Here is a 20,745-nt window from a genome sequence, read left to right as displayed (position 1 = left end):
GAATGGGCCTTCTCCAGGACATGCTTCAATCTCCTTCTCTCTGGAATTATGAACCACAGATATAAGCAGACTACACTTTCACAGAGACAATGGGTTCCACCACAAAACCGCGTTCGACTAAACCGCGCTCGACGAAACCACGTAGCTGACGTCATCAACAGGCGACAACAGCGCGGAGACAGAAGCACGCTGTAAACGCTAAACCTAAAATTAACCCCTAAACCTAACCCCCCTAAACCTAATCCTAAACCTAACCCTAAACCTAACCCTAAAACTAACCCTTAACCTAACCCTAAACCTAATCCTAACCCTTAACCTAACCCTAACCCTAACCCTTAACCTAACCCTAAACCTAACTCTAACCCTAACCCTAACCCTAAAGCTAACCCTAAACCTAACCCTTACCTTAAGTTGAATCGGCTTGCTTTCAAAGTGCTATTTAAAGCGCCCTTCTTTCTCTGCGCTCGCTGTTGTCGCCCTGTTGATGATGTCAGCGACGCGGTTTAATCGGGCGCGGCTTAGTCGAGCGTGGTTTTGTCGTGCCCCAGAGACAATGCTCCTGTGTTTCTGATGAAGTTGAAACCTTAGAACATGCTTTTTTTAAAAGGTTTTACAAGGAATCACTTTTCCAATTAATCCAACCCTTGCCCTGAAATTACTTACGTGTTAAATTCAGTGCCCAAATCATCATTTTCCGCTGTATTCATATCCAAGAAGTAGGATATTCACACCTTTATCAAAATTGTAGGTAGCCAGTAGCATGAGCTGGGTTCTTCTGCAGTTCAGTTATTCTGTTGTATTTTTCTATCGACCTCTAGTAATAATATGTCATACAACTCAAAAATCATAAACTCTAACCTGCTTGTAGAACTGTCCTCAAAGGGGTACAGAATTTCACCATTGTTACAGATCTCACAGATGAATCCCTTTTGACTACAAAGGCTGCAGCTGTAAACATGGGAGGTTGCAAACTTTATCACTTTCCCAAGGAAAGGGGACAGCTTCCCTTCGATAACCTGGAAAATAACAAGAAAAATATAATAAAATCTTGATAAACCGTAGAAAGGAATGACAAGGTATCAATTTTGCTTACACTGATTCTCACTGAAGTCAGTTTCCATGTTTTTCTACTGTTGCAGATGATACAATGGATTAGAATACTTTCCTACATGGCTTGGGACCTGGATATCTGCGGGACCGCCTCCTGCTGCATACCTCCCAATGACCCATAAGATCTCACAGGCTGGACCTCCTTTGGGTACCGTCGACCGGGCAATGCCGGTTGGCGACTACTCGGGGGAGGTCTTTCTCTGTAGCTGCCCCGGCCCTGTGGAATGATCTACCCGCAGAGATCCGGACCCTTCCCACTCTCTCGGCCTTCCGGAAAGCCATTAAAACCTGGCTGTTCCGGCAGGCCTGGGGCTGTTGACCCCAAAATATGGTCCAGCCCCATTTAGAACGGAGTGCATGGTGTACTGTTTTTAAATCTATCTTTTCTTTCTCTGTATTTTATTTTTTTGATTTATTTCTGTACTGTAAGCCTACGGGATTGGGTGGCATATAAATGTTATTAAACTTGCAAACTTGCAAGACAGAGACTTCAAAAATAAATGATCAGCACTGAAAACAAAATCCAGTAAAGGTGATTTTTTTTTTAAGGCTCACATTTTCAAGATTTGGGAAGCACCGAGGCATACTAGCAAAGAACTGAAAAGCTTTGCCTTTCAGTTGATACATACGCATATTATTCTACTAAAACTGGAAGATACATAGCATTTTCCCCAGTGTGCTGTGAACTGGACAGAATTCTAAGTCACAGTGTCTCTATCAACATTTTTAGTATTACTTTGCTGTAATATATATCAGTGGTCCCCAAACTTGGCAACTTTAAGACTTGTGGACTTCAACTCCCAGAATTCTCCAGCCAGCTCTGCAGAGCTGGCTGGAGAATTCTGGGAGTTGAAGTCCACAAGTCTTAAAGTTGCCAAGTTTGGGGACCACTGATATATATCATAGTTTTGTATTAGTATATAAAAGGAGATATACCATCTGCCCATCAAGCATAATTCTAAATAATTGGTATCTTTCTGAAAGATGTCAGATTTCAGAATTTTACTAAGATGCTTTGTTAAAAACAATCCATGAAATGTACTCCGCATGTGTAAAGCTATACTTAATGGACAGTTAAGCATGACCCATCTATACACCTACCAAATATTTGGAATATTACAATTTTTATTGCAAGCAATACGCTATCGTGACTGATATTTCAAGTGCCTGGCATCCAGAGATAATTTTAAATGTATTTGGGAAATGTGCATTCCAACAGGAATAGTTACCTCACTTATACTCAATATACTTTTGTAAGCGATAGTTAAAGCCACTGCACAGATGTGGAATGGAAAAATGTAGCCAGCACAGGAAGTCCTGGGAAGTGCCTGGATTACTGTCCCCAAATGGGAAAGCGAAAAAAATACAGCTGCAGGAAGCAGGAAAATTATTGCTAGTTGTGCAGTTTGACATCTGTTTGGGATATAGGAAAATGGTAACGTTATAGGAAGATCCCCTCGTGCTGCACATTAAACAATGCATAAAGGTCACCATCTAAAATTAAGATTCAAGGCCAGCTACTGTTATAACAGAAGGTCTCGGTCAGTAACGTAAGCAACTTTTCTGGAGAGAGAAAAAAATGTTCTTCCTTAATTAATTTTATTCCTGAGGTTCAAAAGTCTAAATGAGATCTAGGGAAGTGATATTTAACAAAAATAAGGAAACAGAATAAACAGTGGGCTATTATTAATGAAAGGGCAAACAAACATGACTGAAATGAGGAAACCTGAACTATAAACCAAGAATAGATACTGTATGTCCAGCACCAAGCGTTCAGGCTTTATTTTACTATAAAGTAAAATACAGTATGAGGCAACTTGGTGAGTATGTGTGTGTGTGTGTGTGTATGTATGTATGTATATATATATATATGTGTGTGTGTGTGTGTATGTGTGTGTGTGTTTTTAATTTGTGCTGATAAATAAATAAAGGGAGACTAGTATAGATCTATTTCGAGCTATTTAGCTCTCATCAGCTAGCCATACCCTTACTGGGATTTGAACCTGGGCTATATTACTTACTAGGCAGAAATCTTAGCCATTAGGCCACAGGCTCTTATCTGTTATCAGCGAAGCCAGGGTGAAAGGTATCTATTAGATTTTTTACAACCCCTGGTAAGCCCCAATTATGGGAGGAAGCTAACTGCTTCCATCAACTGTCAATTGGCTCGTCACACTCTTGTGTATTTTCGTAGATTTATATATGAGGCAGCCCTGTGTAGTAATAATATCACTGGAGAAGATATTTACAACATGTTTGTCTTGATAATCGTGTTGGGATGTAGAGTTGGGGTTAAATACAATAGGTGTCCTACATATAACGCATCCACTTGGTCCTAAACTGAGTTAAAAAGACAATAAAAAGACCGTATTTCAACAACAAAATATGGAGAATCTGAAAGAAGTGGTAAAGAGACTCCATGATAGCCATATGTTAACAAGGCAGCTTATGGTTATCATAGTAATACTATAAATTATTTAAATAAACCAGATTATCATAAACATTCCTTTTTGCATAAGTGGAATATGAAAGGCTTCGCAAGGTCTCTGTTAGTTTGAGGAGGAAAATTAGTAGCAAGAGGAAACTCAAATAGCAATAAAGTGTTACCTCTACAAGACAAGGCTAGATTGTCAGTAGCTTAGAAAACGCCTGACCGATGGAGACAGTTAATTTATTGCATATTGCAAAAAAGACTATTGCCCCTAGTAAGGGTTGCTTATGTGGATGAAAGATAAATGGAGAATTGAATTGAATTGAATTGATTATATTTCTATGCCGCCCTTTTCCCAGAAGGGACTCAGGGCGGCTCACAACCCAAGTCAGGGGGTGGGATAGGGGATACAAATAGGGGAAAAAGACATAGACAAACAATACCACAATTTTAAAAACAACTCATCAGGCACACCATTCGAGCGGAGACAGGAACTCATCAGCCCCAGGCCTGTCGGAACAGCCAGGTTTTAAGGGCTTTACGGAAGGCCGGGAGGGTAGTAAGGGTCTGGATCTCTACGGGTAGATCGTTCCACAGCGCCAGCGCAGCTACAGAGAAGGCCCTCCCCCTGGGGGGCCGCCAGCCGGCATTGTCCGGTCGACAGCACCCGGAGGAGGCCCAACCTGTGAGATCTTGTTGGTCGTTGAGTTATGACGATTCCCATAATTCTGAACAAGTCTGATCTGTGATTGGAATTAGTGAAAGCTGTCTTTAAACTCCATTAAAAGTAGATTGATTGGGAAAGGATGCTTTAGAGACAAATCTGGAAAATGCTTAGAGCAAATAGTCACAAATAAGAGTCTTCATAATCAGATTCCTTGGAAATGCTAATCTCTGAAGTGAGAGAAGCTTACACTCATCTACCCACAACATTGTGGCCAGATTCTTTATTTTTATTTGTGATGGCCAAGAATATTTTAGATTGATATTACAGATTCTCTGTGGGAAATAATATAATTGCTTTATTGCTTTCTGGCCTTTATGTAAATAATTGAATTGAATTGAATTTATTACATTTGTATGCTGCCCTTTTCCCCGAAGGGGACTCAGGGCGGCTCACAACCCAAGTCAAGGGGGGGGGGGGTACAAATAAGGAATAAAAAGACAAACAAAAACAGTACCATAGTTTAAAAGCACACAACAACCATACCATTCGAGGAAGGGACAAGACTCATTAGCCCCAGGCCTGTTGGAACAGCCAGGTTTTAAGGGCTTTGCGGAAGGCCTGGAGGGTGGTGAGGGTGCGAATCTCCACGGGGAGTTCGTTCCAAAGGGTCGGAGCAGCCACAGAGAAGGCTCTCCTCCGGGTAGTCGCCAGTCGGCATTGGCCGGCGGATGGAATTCGGAGGAGGCCTAATCTGTGGGATCTAATCGGTCTATTGGAGGTAATTGGCAGCAGGCGGTCTCTCAAGTACCCAGGTCCAATACCATGAAGGGCTTTATAAGTGACGACTAGCGCCTTGAAGCGTATCCGGAGACCAATAGGCAGCCAGTGCAGCTCGCGGAGGATAGGTGTGACGTGGGTGTACCGAGGTGCACCCACGATCGCTCGCGCGGCTGCGTTCTGGACGAGCTGAAGTCTCCGAATGCTCTTCAAGGGCTGCCCCATGTAGAGCACATTGCAGTAGTCCAGTCTTGAGGTCACAAGGGCACGAGTGACTGTTGTGAGGGCCTCCCGGTTCAGGTAGGGACGCAACTGGTGCCCTAGGCGAACCTGGGCAAATGCCTCTTGGCCTTATAACTACAAGGTAGCCACAGAGCACAAACCATACCCCTGATTCCATCTTTTTTAATAAAGTTGTATAATGGATGTTACATTCCATATTTAAAAAGTATCTGGAAAGTACAAATTAAAAAAAAAAAGCTGAAGGAATGTAGTTACACAAATTAGATTTAACATAGTTTAAACAGTCAGAAAATTTATTTCGAGCCTGGAACATGGAAAGTACCTCTGCAGACAAGAGATTCACGTTAGCCATGTTATTTTCATAAGGTTATAAAGCAGTAAATTACTTCCTGGATATATTTTGCATAGAAAGGAAAATGGAATTATATGGAGGAACAAAACATATATGTATGCCCGGCCCTAAAAAAAATAACTCAAGGTGATGAACATGCATAATACCTCTTCTACCTTTCTCCCCCTCTAATTTCCTAAAATCTTGCAATATTAGAGTTTCAAATAAATTCTAGGTTCTAGAGCAGTGTTTCTCAACCTTGGCAACTTGAAGATGTCTGGACTTCAACTCCCAGAATTCCCCATGAATTGTGGTTCTCCTAGTCCAGTGTTTCTCAACCTTGGCAACTTGAAGATGTCTGGACTTCAACTCCCAGAATTCCCCATGAATTGTGGTTCTCCTAGTCCAGTGTTTCTCAACCTTGGCAACTTGAAGATGTCCGGACTTCAACTCCCAGAATTCCCCATGAATTGTGGTTCTCCTAGTCCAGTGTTTCTCAACCTTGGCAACTTGAAGATGTCCGGACTTCAACTCCCAGAATTCCCCATGAATTGTGGTTCTCCTAGTCCAGTGTTTCTCAACCTTGGCAACTTGAAGATGTCCGGACTTCAACTCCCAGAATTCCCCATGAATTGTGGTTCTCCTAGTCCAGTGTTTCTCAACCTTGGCAACTTGAAGATGTCCGGACTTCAACTCCCAGAATTCCCCATGAATTGTGGTTCTCCTAGTCCAGTGTTTCTCAACCTTGGCAACTTGAAGATGTCCGGACTTCAACTCCCAGAATTCCCCATGAATTGTGGTTCTCCTAGTCCAGTGTTTCTCAACCTTGGCAACTTGAAGATGTCCGGACTTCAACTCCCAGAATTCCCCATGAATTGTGGTTCTCCTAGTCCAGTGTTTCTCAACCTTGGCAACTTGAAGATGTCCGGACTTCAACTCCCAGAATTCCCCATGAATTGTGGTTCTCCTAGTCCAGTGTTTCTCAACCTTGGCAACTTGAAGATGTCCGGACTTCAACTCCCAGAATTCCCCATGAATTGTGGTTCTCCTAGTCCAGTGTTTCTCAACCTTGGCAACTTGAAGATGTCCGGACTTCAACTCCCAGAATTCCCCATGAATTGTGGTTCTCCTAGTCCAGTGTTTCTCAACCTTGGCAACTTGAAGATGTCCGGACTTCAACTCCCAGAATTCCCCATGAATTGTGGTTCTCCTAGTCCAGTGTTTCTCAACCTTGGCAACTTGAAGATGTCCGGACTTCAACTCCCAGAATTCCCCAGCCAGCATTCGCTGGCTGGGGAATTCTGGGAGTTGAAGTCTGGACATCTTCAAGTTGCCAAGGTTGAGAAACACTGCTCTAGAGGCTGTAATAACCAGGGACCTCAGTCTTGTATTTCTTATGATATATTCTGAATGTAAATAAATGTCATTATACACTCTTGCCCACTTCTGAACAATTCAGTTTCTCATATTCCTTCTCTGAAAGGCCTATAGAGAGGCCTGAAAGGCCTATGAAGCGGTATATAAGTCTACTGCTATATTCACTTCTAAATGTTGCTTTCTGGTCATTGTACAATATCTTCAAAAGGCAGATGAGGTAGCTCCCCCCCTCTTTTTAAGGACTATTCACAATTTATTCTGGTTTACACAGTCAAAAGCCTTCGTATAATCAATAAAGCAAAAAGTGACATCTTCTTGGCTCTGCCTTGTGTTTCTCATTATCCATGGATGTTAGCAATGGGATCTCAGGTGTCCTTGGCTCTTTAGAATCCAGCATGTATATCTGTTAGTTCTCATGCTATGAACTGTTCAAAAGTGCAACAATTTAGCATGTGCGATAACCCTAGTTTCCCCCTAATCTGAGCATTTGTAGCAATGCCCTTTTTAGTGCATAAAAAATATAAATGCATCTTTTACAGTTGTTTGGTCATTGCTGCATTTTTAAAAAAATCTTACTGCTTTTCTTAGGAATATTTTGTAGGGCACATTTATCTTCACTTTCCAGAATATTTTAGTTCAATGATCTAATCTTAATTCATATCATCAATGTAGAGATATTTATGTCCAATTCCTTAGTATATTCATGTCATCATTTCATGTATCTTTTTTCTGCAATAGATCCTTGCCTTCTTTATCTTTAAGCATGCCTAGATTTGCATAACAAATTACTTTGATTTCAATAATTTTCTTAAATAAATACTTTACTTTCTTGTTATCCTTAACTTCCTTGTCTTACTTATTCAGATATAACTCATTTTCTATTTTTGCTCTTTGGATGTATTCCATCCTGGAAGACTCATCTCCCAATATCATATTGATGCTGTCCTGATTTAAACATCCATTTGGTTTTCTTGGAAGATTTTTGGAATTTGAGAATTAGTTGCCATTCTCTTCTCCAGGATTATCCATGTAGTGTATGCTCCATAAGTAAAGTTCATTGGGATGTACAAACCTTTTTACTATTACAAAGTAACAATCCATAAAAGGCATAGATATGTGTTCTGTCCCCCCTTCTCCGCTCGTTACACAGACGACAAGCAAACAGACTTAAAAGGAACTCTCTTTATCAGTTCTCGACTCAGACTGGCTGCGAGCCCAAAAATAACATAAATACAGTCTCTGACTAGATAAACAGAATACAAAACAAAAACTCTTACAACGCAATGCACTTCTCCAAGTGTATCCTTGAATCAGGGTTACAGAAAACAAAGCACTTTTCCAAGTGTATCTTACATAAACCACGACTGATGATCAACCAATGTTGTACGAACCAAGGAACGTTGACTCCTGCAACTAGGGCGTGGCACCATCCGTCCTTTTATCCCCAGAATATGCCCCTAACGAGCCCCAGCTGCATAATTAATCTTGCATCCTGAAAAGACTCACAGAAGACGTCTGCTGAGTCATAACAGATATGTAATACCCTGAAGAGCCAGGCTCATTATTTTAAAAATAATACAGGGAGTCTGAATGTATATGACGTTTATATACAAGAACGTATCTCCATGGTGTTTTGATACAGGCACAATATTATTTGGAAGCCATTCTGGAACACATTAATCATTTAGTTTAGAGCCAAGGTGGCGCAGTGGTTAAATGCAGCACTGCAGGCTACTGCTAGATCAGCAGGTCAGCGGTTCAAATCTCACCGGCTCAGGGTTGACTCAGCCTTCCATCCTTCCGAGGTGGGTAAAATGAGGACCCAGATTGTTGGGGGCAATATGCTGACTCTCTGTAAACCGCTTAGAGAGGCCTGAAAGGCCTATGAAGCGGTATATAAGTCTACTGCTATTGCTATTGCTATAGTGATATGGAAAGGTTTTCTGCAAGACGCCTCAGATAGATGCGCATGCAAAGAATCATGTTTAGAGAAGTTGGGTGCTTCTTTGTGCCACTGACAAATTTCTACAGCCATCAATTTTCAAACTTTACCCCACCATATGGACTCATCAACATATAGAAACACTTCTATTGTCTTTATATGGATATAAATATGTTTGGCAACTCTCTAAAGCAGTGTTTCTCAACGTTGGCAACTTGAAGATGTCTGGACTTCAACTCCCAGAATTCTCCAGCCAGCATTCGCTGGCTGGGGAATTCTGGAAGTTGAAGGCCAGACATCTTCAAGTTGCCAAGGTTGAGAAACACTGCTCTAAAGCATTGTTTCTCAACCTTGGTGACTTTAAGAAATGCGGACTTCTAATTCCCAGAATTCCCATGCTAGCTTGGCAATTGTGGGAAATGAAGTCCGCATTTCTTTAAATTGTCAAGGTTGAGAAACAAGTGTTCTAAATACAGAAACATAAAGCTAAGAGAAAACTAAGATGTACTATGTTTCACTGTAATTTCCCAGCAGGAATTTAACCCTAATACCTTGTATGCTGAATGGACACATTGCAGAAACCTTAAAAATGGAGTCAAATCAAAGGCAGCCATGTAAAGTTCAACATGTAAACAGAAACAAGTAAAGTAAGATATCCTTAGTTGATAAAATATAAAGTTGCACAAATCTTTGGTGCAACACATCAATACTGACTTCCAAGATAATATACACAGAGTAGATAAGGCAAATGTAGTCCAGTGGAAATAAGTTATAGTTACTCCCTTTAAATTTAACGAGATTGCACTGTATTGTGTGGCCCTGAAGGCAGAGTTAATAATTGAAGTTACAGAAGTGACAAAACCTCCATGCCAAGTTTGATTGCCACTGGGAAGCCAGGGTTACGGCTACATTATCTTATGACCCTATCATTGTAAGTCAGTGTGTTAATCATTATCATTATGTAGACACAAGACTCCTTGTAAGTCAACACAAACGGTGTAATTTAAATGGTCTGTTCATGATCTGAATTATTTCCATGAAGATAACATTTATTAAAAACAAAGACTTTTAGAAATGCCAGTTCATCATGGGAGTGTCAGATTTAAAACATACATGGCAATACGTATGTGAGTATTTAGGTGAACAGATAAAAGATTACAGCTACAGTCGTGTTCGTGTCATGTGCTTAGCCTGATTGCTGAAATGACTGATTTTCTGCATTCACACAATTCTTAAACTAAGCAAACAAGCCGGGATTGAACTACACACTGAGACATCAAATAAAGAAACACATCTAACTGCTCAGCAGATTGCACAAGTGCAGCTGCTGGGTTTTTAACTGAGATGGTTAAATGTTTTACAACGATAATCTGTTTGTATATGAACTGGCATGCATATAAATTTCAGCCCCACACAGGCTTTTCTAAAGACTTTTGCACATTTAGAAGTGAGATCTGAAAGAGCTTTTGTTGCTCTGTATCTTTCCTGCTTCCCATACTCATAGTGCAGGCAGATGGAGAAACTCTTAAGCAACGTTCTGTCGTGACCCGACAAAAGGGCGAACGTCTAAACCGCGCCCGACTAAACCACGTTGCTGATGTCATCAACGCGGTGACAACAGCCAGCGTGGAGAAAGAAGGGCACTTTACAATAGTGCGTCGAAAGAAAGCTGATTTAACTTAAGGTAAGGGTTAGGTTTAGGGTTAGGTTAAGGTTTAGGTTTAGGTTTAGGGTTAGGGTTAGGGTTAGGGTTAGGTTTAGGATTAGGTTTAGGGTTAGGTTTAGGGTTAGGTTTAGGATTAGGTTTAGGGTTAGGGGTTAAGTTTAGGTTTAGGGTTACTTTTACAGCGCGCTTCTGTCTCCGCATTGTTGTTGCCCTGTTGATAACGTCAGCGACGCGGTTTAGTCGGGCGCGGTTTTGTCGTTCGCCCTTTTGTCGGTGAACCATGTTCTGTATGTAGAAGACTTAGCCTGTCAAAGTCTCTCTTATTTGCACCCATGAAGCTTTCTAAATTATGAGAGATTAATTACTACTTGCATAGATTTATAAAATTAATATACTCTTCTTCACAATTTTCTCTTGTGTATTAAACTTATCTTCATAGAGTATGTTGAATATTAAACAATTATTAGGCAGTGGGTTGCTTCTGGACTTTCTTTTAAGTACCCTGCAAAAACTGCTAGCTACATCCTCTCTTATTCCCTAAGCTGCCTAAAACTGTTCCAGAGAGTTGGGGGACACTTCTGAATAGCATGGCAAATAACATAAGGAAGGTGAAGGATATCTGCTAGTAGAAGTCTGTGTTATAAACTACACAATGCCTTCCATGACAGGAAACCAACAAAATATAACCATCTCCTGAAATATTAGCATTTTCTTATATTAATTGGTCCCTTAGCATTTGTAAAAAATATTTTGCATAATTTAATCAAGTAATTTAAGAGACAATAGATTTAAATGTTTTACGTTTGTTCCAATATTTGACTTTAGGAGAAAAAAAATCAGATGTTAGCAAACTTCCTCCCCACACGCGTTTATCTATAAGGTAGTAAGAAATATCTCAAGATAAATCTAAGCTTGAATACTCTCCAATAATAAAACTCTAGTAAGATGCCAAGTAACTAGCTATGTGAAAAGAACACATTAGAGTATGAATGATGAAATCGAAGTGGCTGTGGGTGAGAGAAAAGCACAATGTAAGAGAATGCTGCAAAGAATAAAGATGAATAAAGACCAATTTTGATGGAAAAAATTCTGCAGAATATGAACAGTGATAAATAAGCCTGTAGTTACGAATAGGAAAACTAGTTTGGTGTAGTAGTTAAGGCACTAGGGCAGTGTTTCTCAACCTTGGCAACTTGAAGATGTCTGGACTTCAACTCCCAGAATTCCCCAGCCAGCATTCGCGAATGCTCGCTGGGGAATTCTGGGAGTTGAAGTCCGGACATCTTCAAGTTGCCAAGGTTGAGAAACACTGTACTAATGTATAAAAAAGGAAATTTTACAGAGTATGTAAATTATTATACAATATCTTTAATTTCAAAATAATGTTTAGGATCATCCAACACATCCTGCATGATGAGAATCCAAATGGAAACGGTTCAAGCTGGCTTTAGAAAAGGCTGAGTAATAAGAAGTATAATTGCAGAGACACGCTGGAAAATTAAGAAAGTCAAGGAATACACAAAAGAGTAAACATATGCTTTACTGACTACAGAAAGGCTTTTGATCATGTCAACTACATCAAAATATGGAATATGCTTAGGAAAATGGGAATCCCAGAACATCTCATTGCCTTCATAAAAGACCAGTGGTGAGATTCAGCCGGTTCGCACCTATTCGGGAGAACCGGTTGGTAACTTTCTAAGCAGTTCGGAGAACCGGTTGTTGGAAGAAATCATTTGTTTTTTTCCGCTTTCCAGGGCTAATCCTGTAAGGAAGGCAGGGAGGAAACATTCTGGTGTTGTTTCTAGCCTAATCTTCATTGCCCTGCTTACAGAAACTGCCTCTCCGGTTAACCCTTATTACCATTGTAACAACTAAGGCGAAGTGCCCATCGACCTGAGTGACATTGACTTGGCCATGCCCACATGATCACATGACCACTGAGCCCCACCTACCCAGATGGTCATTAGGGCAGAGAACTGGTTGGTAAATTATTTGAATCCCACCACTGTGAAAAACCCATAGACAGGTCAAGAAGCCACAATCCAGATAGAACACAAAGAAACAGATTGTTTCCAGGTTAGCAAAGAAGAAGGCTCTAAACTGTTCCCTTATATATTCAACCTATATGCTGAAAATATATTGAGGGAAGTTGGATTGGAAGTTGAGTGTGGTTTTAAAAGTGATGGAAGAATCATCAATAGCCTGAACTATTCAGCTCACAATATTCTGATAGCAGAAAATGCAAATTATCTGGAAGCTCTAGTAATGAAAGTCAAGAGGCATAGTGAAAATGGGACTAAGAAGATGAAACAAACGATTTTGACCAAATTAATGGGAACAGATAGAGCAACCAATCTTAGAACTGATATATAAAGAAATTAGTGATGTGTCTTTTAGGATCAACTATCAAAGTTAAGGAACTGGGAGTCAAGATATATACCACAAAAATAGGTCAGAATAATCTGTGAAATAGTTTTCCCTGTTACACCCTGTTAAAGTGAAAATTGGTCTTTGAAGACATAGCATAAAGAGTATTAATGTTTTTGAACTTTGCTGTTGGAGAGGACTTTTGAGAATACCATGCACAAGAACGCACATTAAAATATATCATAGTTTTCAGTAAATAATACACCACATGGTCAAGATGAATTATCATCTTTTGGGCACATTATGCAAAGACCTAGTGCTCTTGAGAAGTCTACAGGAAGGAATAAGAAAAGGATGAACAGCAGAAAGACAGATGGACTCAATTACCGTAGCAATGGGTATATCACTAAAAGATCTGAAGGACCAGTTTGGGAGCAGATTATTCTGGAGAAAATCTATTTACGTGTTTGTTAAGAGTCACCAACAGACACCAACCTGATGGCATATAATCATCATCATTATCATCATAAGTATCTGTAAGAGTCCTAATCTTGTTTTTTTTTCAATCCTTCCTAATACATCTTTTTAACAGAAATGAAGCAGACAATTTTATTTCAAACATAACAAGTAATGAAACAAGATTTCAAGGACAAAAGAGTAGCAGAAAACTTTCTAGGCTGATAATAAGTACTGAGCTAGATTAAAAGCAAAAATTACTCACTAGAGCAGGAGCAACAGTAATTGAATTACATGATGAAAGGTTTGAAGTGCAGAGGAGGGGGGAAAAATCTAAATGTATATCAACAGACAAAATTATCTGTCAGAGTGGCTAAATAAATGGATGAAATATGAGTCTGAAACCCTGATCCCTTTACTCTTTCCCCTCTCCTCCAGACAATTTGAGAATCCTTGGATGGCATTTCCAAGTCCATTTTTGAAATGCGGTAGATCAAAAAGCATTAGAGATTTACAAACTGTCAGCTGGGGAAACTGATTTTCTTCTTGTAAGCTACTTCCTCTTCTGTACTTAGATTATTCAAATGAAGATTGGACAAAAGTAGCATCTACTGGCAGATTTTGGGGTGAACTAGAGAACATAGATAAAGGAGTTGCGACTCTACATGGTTAAGTTGTAAGAGCAACAAGATTTTTTTAAATATTTATTTCAGGCTTTCACAACAACATAAGCTTGGAATCATCGGGAAGTGACATTTTGTATGAAAGTAACCAGTGTCCAATTTACTTGCAGCACTGAAAAAAAAATTCTTAGATTCAAGTATACTTCAAGCATTCTGTATGTGTCTTTTGTAAGGGAGATGGATTTTGGAATTCTACAAAAAATGTAGGTGGTTCTGTAAGCATCCTGAAGCATTCATATCCAGCAGGTAATTTATTATGAGAGTCAGCCTGGAGTTCAATAGCAATAGCAATAGCAGTTAGACTTATATACCGCTTCATAGGGCTTTCAGCCCTCACTAAGCGGTTTACAGAGTCGGCATATTGCCCCCAACAACAATCCGGGTCCTCATTTTACCCACCTCGGAAGGATGGAAGGCTGAGTCAACCCTGAGCCGGTGAGATTTGAACAGCCGAACTGCAGAACTTCAGACTACCAAAAGTCATTTCCATATAACACAGTGCCATATTTACTCATTATTCATTTTCTGCAATGCACTTCACATATTTAAATCAGTTCACAAACATCAACACTGAATTTTGGCAATCACCATTGTAAAAAAGACTCCTATTATGGCAATCTACTTTTAAAGAGATAAAAATCAGTATCCTTCTTGTCCACAGATTACTCTACTTACACCTCGATTTGTGAAATTCTTACAAATATTTATCCCATAAACACTTTATACAGTATTAAAACAGAACTATTAGTTCTGTTATCAAGGTTATCGTTTGGGAAACACTTGAAATATTTTCATTACTGACTGTAAATAATCAGGTTGATACATACAGATATATAGGGTCTGATATCTAAAACCATTTACCTGCTGTAGATCTGCCAGAGAATATAGGTGAGTCTGCTGAAGAAGATACTCTCTGGGAAAAATTCTGAGAAGGAAAGAAAGAAAGAGGGAGGGAGGGAAGAGAGAGAGAGAGAGAGAGGGAGGGAGGAGAGAGAGAGAGAGAGAGAGAGAGAGAGAGAGAGAGAGAGAGAGAATGAGAATGAATAAATACAAGCAGCAAAATATTATTTGAAAATTTCCTAAAAGATAAAAGAAGTATCATGCACTGTCCTGGTTAATAAATTCTAACTGTATATGCATAAAATACTGTAGATAAGTACACACTGTGCAAGAGAATAGAAATGTCTGGTCCATGTGTGTTTACCAAAAGGGAGTAGGGAAACTATATTCAAATTGACGTATCAAGTATTCAGAAACCAGGTAACCTTTTTAGTAGGTCACCGCTCAATTCAATTTAAGCGTTAGATTCAAAACTCTAGAAATAGTTTCCCCATTTGAAATCTGCCTAGCAGTAATTTGTTCTGATTCATTCTCAAGTCTCTAAGATTCTGTATAGAAGCTAAGAGTGCATGAAACCCCCCCCCCCTTGCAGTTTTCATATGCTCATCCTATTCTTGTTAACATTTAAAATGGAAAACATTAACCTTTTGTTACAAAAGTTGGGTAAGAAATATGGATGGCTCTCTTTCAAAAAGTGTCAGACTTCAAACATCAAGCACAATAATGAATCTTCACTTTCTGATCACATAACTTCATATTCGGGAACTTGCAGAAGTTCACTTTCAAGGTTTCAAGGTTTATTAGCATTTGTATGCCGCCCACTCCCTAGAGCAGTGTTTCCCAACCTTGGCAACTTGAAGATGTCCGGACTTCAACTCCCAGAATTCCCCAGCCAGCGAATGCTGGCTGGGGAATTCTGGGAGTTGAAGTCCGGACATCTTCAAGTTGCCAAGGTTGGGAAACACTGCCCTAGAGACTCTGGGCGGCTTACAGATAAAAACGGGGGGGGGGGGGGACATATATAAAAATTAAAAAGAAAACAAACATTAAAATTACACAACATGCATACAGCTTAGAGTGGGGCTGGATAAAATCAACAGCCCCAGGCCTGCCGGAACAGCCAGGTCTTAATCGCTTTGCGGAAGGCCGGGAGGGTAGTAAGGGTCCGGATCTCTACGGGGAGATCGTTCCATAGGGCCGGAGCAGCTACAGAGAAGGCCCTCCCCCGGGGAGTCGCCAACCGACATTGACCGGTAGATGGAACCCGGAGGAGGTCTACTCTATGTGATCTTAATGGTCTCTGGGAGGTAAATGGCAGGAGGCGGTCTCTCAGGTTACATGTGCAGACAAAACAATAGCTGCATACACCCAGCATAGTCAGCCACATACACCACATGGTTCCACCACAAAACCGCGTTCAACTAAAGCGTGCTCGACGAAACCGCGTAGCTGACATCATCACAGAGCGACAACAGCGTGGAGACAGAAGCATGCTGTAAACGCTAAACTTAAAATTAACCCCTAAACCTAAACCTAACCCCCCCTAAACCTAATCCTAAACCTAACCCTAAACCTAACCCTTAACCTAAACCTAACCCTTATCCTAACCCTAAACCTAACCCTTAACCTAACCCTAACCCTAACCCTTAACCTAACCCTAAAGCTAACCCTAAACCTAACCCTTACCTTAAGTTGAATCGGCTTGCTTTCAAAGCGCTATTTAAAGCGCCCTTCTTTCTCCACGCTCGCTGTTGTCGCCCTGTTGATGACGTCAGCGACGCGGTTTAATCGGGCACGCTTTAGTCGAGCGCGGTTTTGTCGTGCCACGACACCACATACCATAAAAATCAAGTTCTATAGATCTGTATGCTAAATGTTTATATCCCATCTTTTCAAGTCAATGGAAATGGGAACTCTCTTTTCCCTGCCGTGACACACCTTATCTACAACAATATAGTAATAGCAATAGTACAGACTTACAAACCGCTCCATAGTGCTTTACTTTCCTCTCTGACTGGTTTACACTGTGAGCATATTGCCCCAACCAGCTGGGTCCTCATTTTACTAACTTCAGAAGGATGGGAAACTGAGTCAACCTTGAGCCAGTTATATCAAAATATGATATTTTATCAAATATGAAACCAATGATTCCCACTTTGTCACCTTCAGCCTGAACTGAAGGTTGCTAACTTAATAAATGATCTTCTGTTGGTTGAAGATGACAAAGTGGGAATCGTTGGTTCTGAATTCACTGCCGGGTTGAGCCAACAGCGTGTACTTTAAAAAGGCCCTCCCGAATATTAGGTTATTATTTTGAGGTTTGCCACTACTTGCTGGAAGAAATATGCTTCAAATTTATAAATACCCTTGAGATGTACAGTAGTTGTTGTATTTTTATTTTTATTTAAATAGGGTGAGCTCAGAAAACACCAAATCATTATTTTCTTTAAATATAAATATTATGACCATGGTCTGAAGTTATGCCCCTTATTTTTACCAATATAATATATTTTAAATATTATTTAAATGAAGAATTAAAAAAAATGCATGAAAATACCCAAAATATGTAGTGGGCAAAAAAGTTATTTGTGTCTTGTGAGACTGGAAGGTATTGATATTCCAACATTTCCTCAATTTAATTCTAAATGAAAAGTACTCTTAAGGATTGCACGCCACAAACATGCAATTTAAGCACATTATCAGAAAAAGAATTAGAGTAGGAAAAATATACTTATTCCTATTACCATGGAAACTAGATTACGGGAAAAGCTTTTTTTTTAAAAAAACTAAAGCTACTCAATTCTGTTGGGTTTTATGGAACCTCTCTTTATTGTGGAAATGTGCCTTGTTCATTTTGATGGAAGCAAACAGCCGAATGCAGCTGATGATGGCACTCCAAGTGCATTAAGAAGTTTCCCTCATCCCACTCAGAGAGAGTAAAGGACTCTCAGGGGCCACGAAGATCATGTGCTTAATGGAAGGAACCAGCTGAGTTGCATCCTGGGGCTGAGTGCTTCAAAAGTAATATTATGAACAAATCCCAAGGCTGGACCAAGGACAGTTGAGACAGGACAAATTTAACTAAGTTTTACTGGGCATAAAGGAGTACCATAAAATATAATCATTTAGTCAAGTTAATAAACATTCAAATTAAAAATTAACCATCAACCAAACCCATATCAAAACAGCACCATAAAACAGTTATGAAAAGGAATGAATCCATGGCATTATCCAAGGAAACTAATTCCAAACTTAGGAGTCGCCCGTTTAACAGATACTGGCATTATTTAAAGATTCCCTTCTCCCAGTTTTTAAAAAGGAGTTACACTAGGGGCACAAAGAAATGGGCCTGACCCCAAATAACTTAAGTTTAAACCATAAGGGACTTTAAACAAAAATACCTATGCCTTAAAATTTAACCTGAATCAGACTAACATCCATTGCTGCTCTCATAAAAACAAATTCTTAATCAGTAACAATTTTCACCTAGCCTTTAAGGGGGATTGCACGCGCATGCACGGGGCAGGGCCAAGCAGGGGGTCGTGAGCGCATGCGCAGGGCACATACATGAGGGTCATGCGGGGGGAGGGTCATGCATGCATTGCATTATGGGTGTGCACGCGTGCTTTTGGTCGTGACCTGACAAATGCGCGAACGTCAAAAGCGCGCCAACAAAACCACGGCGCTAAAACCGCGATGTCAAAAGCGCGCCGACAACAGCGCGCCGACAGAAGCGCGATTTAAGTTAAGGTAAGGTTTAGGGTTAGGTTTAGGTTTAGGTTTTGGGTTACAGCGTGCTTCTGTCGGCACGCTGTTGTCGGCGCGCTTCAGCGCTCATTCGTCGGCGCGCTTTTGTCGGCGCGCTTTTGTCACCACGGTTTAGTCAGGCGTGCTTTTGTCGTTCGCGCATTTGTGGTGGAACCTCTTTTGGTATTCGGCGCCAAAAAAGTTAGTCATCACTGCCCTATAGAGGGCAATAGAACAGAATATGAGCTGTAGTATCAATGGGCCTTGTCGACAGAAGCACAGTTTCAGTTCATTTTTAACTTCTTTATATCAGCCGTCGAGAACTGCTGTGGGCAAAGTGTTAAAACCAACTAGAGTTAATACGCTCCAAAATTTAGAGACAGTTATAAGCATCTCACTAGTTTGTGAGGAGGGGCCTGTCTCTTCATGAAAACGTTCTTGGGTTAAGTGGACAAGTCTTGTTGACCTTCCTGATCTTTAATACATTGTTTAAATGCACTAATGCTCATAGCCCATCATTAGGAATTCCTCCTTGGAGAGGTGGAGATGTTGGAGTTTTAACAGAATAGTTCTAATCCATGTTGCTTTATACCTATTCCCCATAGGAAAGGGCACAAACCTGTGGGGGAAGAACAGTAGTTTCAGCCAATGTTTATAATGCACATCCATGCATTAGTTTCATTCTTGAAATCCCTGCCTTTCTCCTTAGATTTGCATTAGAAACACAGGGGGGGCCTTATAAATCTGGACTGAACCTTTTTAAGATGAGCAAAAGAGGAAGAGGAATCCTCCAAGTAGTATAAGGAGGTCAAGTTCTTTCAGCCATATCCTCCTTTAATATTATTCCTTGCTCAATAGTTTTCTTCCATCTTTTCTCTTTACACAAGAGATGTGTAAATAGCACATAGTAGCTTCCTAATATATGATTAATTACAATAGTTGTAAATAATTGAATAGATTTTATGTATCCATCGGATGGATGGATACATAAAATCTACTCAATCCATCCATCCATCCATCCATCCATCCATCCATCCATCCATCCATCCATCCATCCATCCATCCATCCATCCAACAGTTCGATCTGAAAGGGTGTGGAGGAAGGATTTGGGCTACAAGCTGCTTCTTATGACTTTTCCTTTCTTTGCTAATATAATTAGTTTGAGACATAACTTTCAACCCCTTTCATCCATCCTCATCAGGTTTGCCTCTGCACAAACAATAGGTAATCTACGAACAAAACTTAAAACGGATGGTGGTGTCTACAATTACAAAGGTTGTAGCTATATTTTTGTTAGCAGTATATATTATCAGCAGGTCATTAACAGCTAGTTTGATCAGATCATAGGAACTATTTCTTTGAATTAAATAAGTTGGTAGCTAATCCAAAATGATTGCAAATGGACTGGCCTATACGTGGTATCTTAAGAACCATACAAGATTCACTTAATGACCACAATTGGAACTATCAGAACTGCCATCACAGTTGCATGATTTTCTATTTAGCAACAGAGCTTCTGGTTCCAATTATTGTCATTAACTGAGAACTACTCATAGGCCTATTTGCAACCATTATTTATTAGTATCTATGGAGATTCTCAGTCGTCTCGGTCATGGCTGTCTCAATGATGTGTTTTCAAAAAGGCGACTGGACTGGGTTTTCTTTTCTTTTTTATTTTGTGGAAGAATAAGTTTCACTTCTCATCCATCCAAGTTTTTTGGATGAGAAGCGAAACATCTTCTTCTTCCTCCTCAAAAAAAACCCCACAAAAAACCCCACAGTCCAGTTGCCTTTTGAATAAGCACCTTTGAAACATTATTTATTAGCTATTTTTTCTTTGCATTAGTGACTGGAAATGAAGCTGCAACTAATTAAAAGCAAGAGTTTTAGATTCTAATGAAAATGACCAGCAAAGTTGAAGTGCTTTTCAAAAAAACACTTTTTAAAGTGTTTTAAAAGTATTTAACTCAGTGTTTCTCAACCTTGGCAACTTGAAGACGTCTGGACTTCAACTCCCAGAATTCCCCAGCCAGCATTCGCTGGCTGGGGAATTCTGGGAGTTGAAGTCCAGACGTCTTCAAGTTGCCAAGGTTGAGAAACACTG

The 20,745-nt window shown here is 40.0% G+C and overlaps 1 protein-coding gene across 1 annotated transcript in view; it reads right to left on the bottom strand.

The window, feature by feature from the left end:
- The window catches only part of PLEKHM3 (pleckstrin homology domain containing M3), a 68,975-nt gene that overhangs the window by 6,644 nt on the left and 41,586 nt on the right, over positions 1-20,745 (bottom strand). Inside the window, exons 6-7 of the mRNA XM_087706685.1 lie at positions 14,915-14,978; positions 859-1,016 (exon numbers count right to left, since the gene is read on the bottom strand). Of these exons, the coding sequence (XP_087562811.1) occupies positions 859-1,016; positions 14,915-14,978 (222 nt within the window). The remainder of the gene's footprint in view (positions 1-858; positions 1,017-14,914; positions 14,979-20,745) is intronic.

Source organism: Thamnophis sirtalis, unplaced genomic scaffold (assembly GCF_051295495.1).
Source record: "Thamnophis sirtalis isolate CommonGarterSnake01/CBP01778 unplaced genomic scaffold, rThaSir2_p1.2 scaffold_1, whole genome shotgun sequence".
Classification (NCBI taxonomy): Eukaryota; Metazoa; Chordata; class Lepidosauria; order Squamata; family Natricidae; genus Thamnophis; species Thamnophis sirtalis.
The sequence above is the reverse complement of the archived record's forward strand: the minus strand, read 5'-3'. Positions and strand labels throughout refer to the sequence as shown.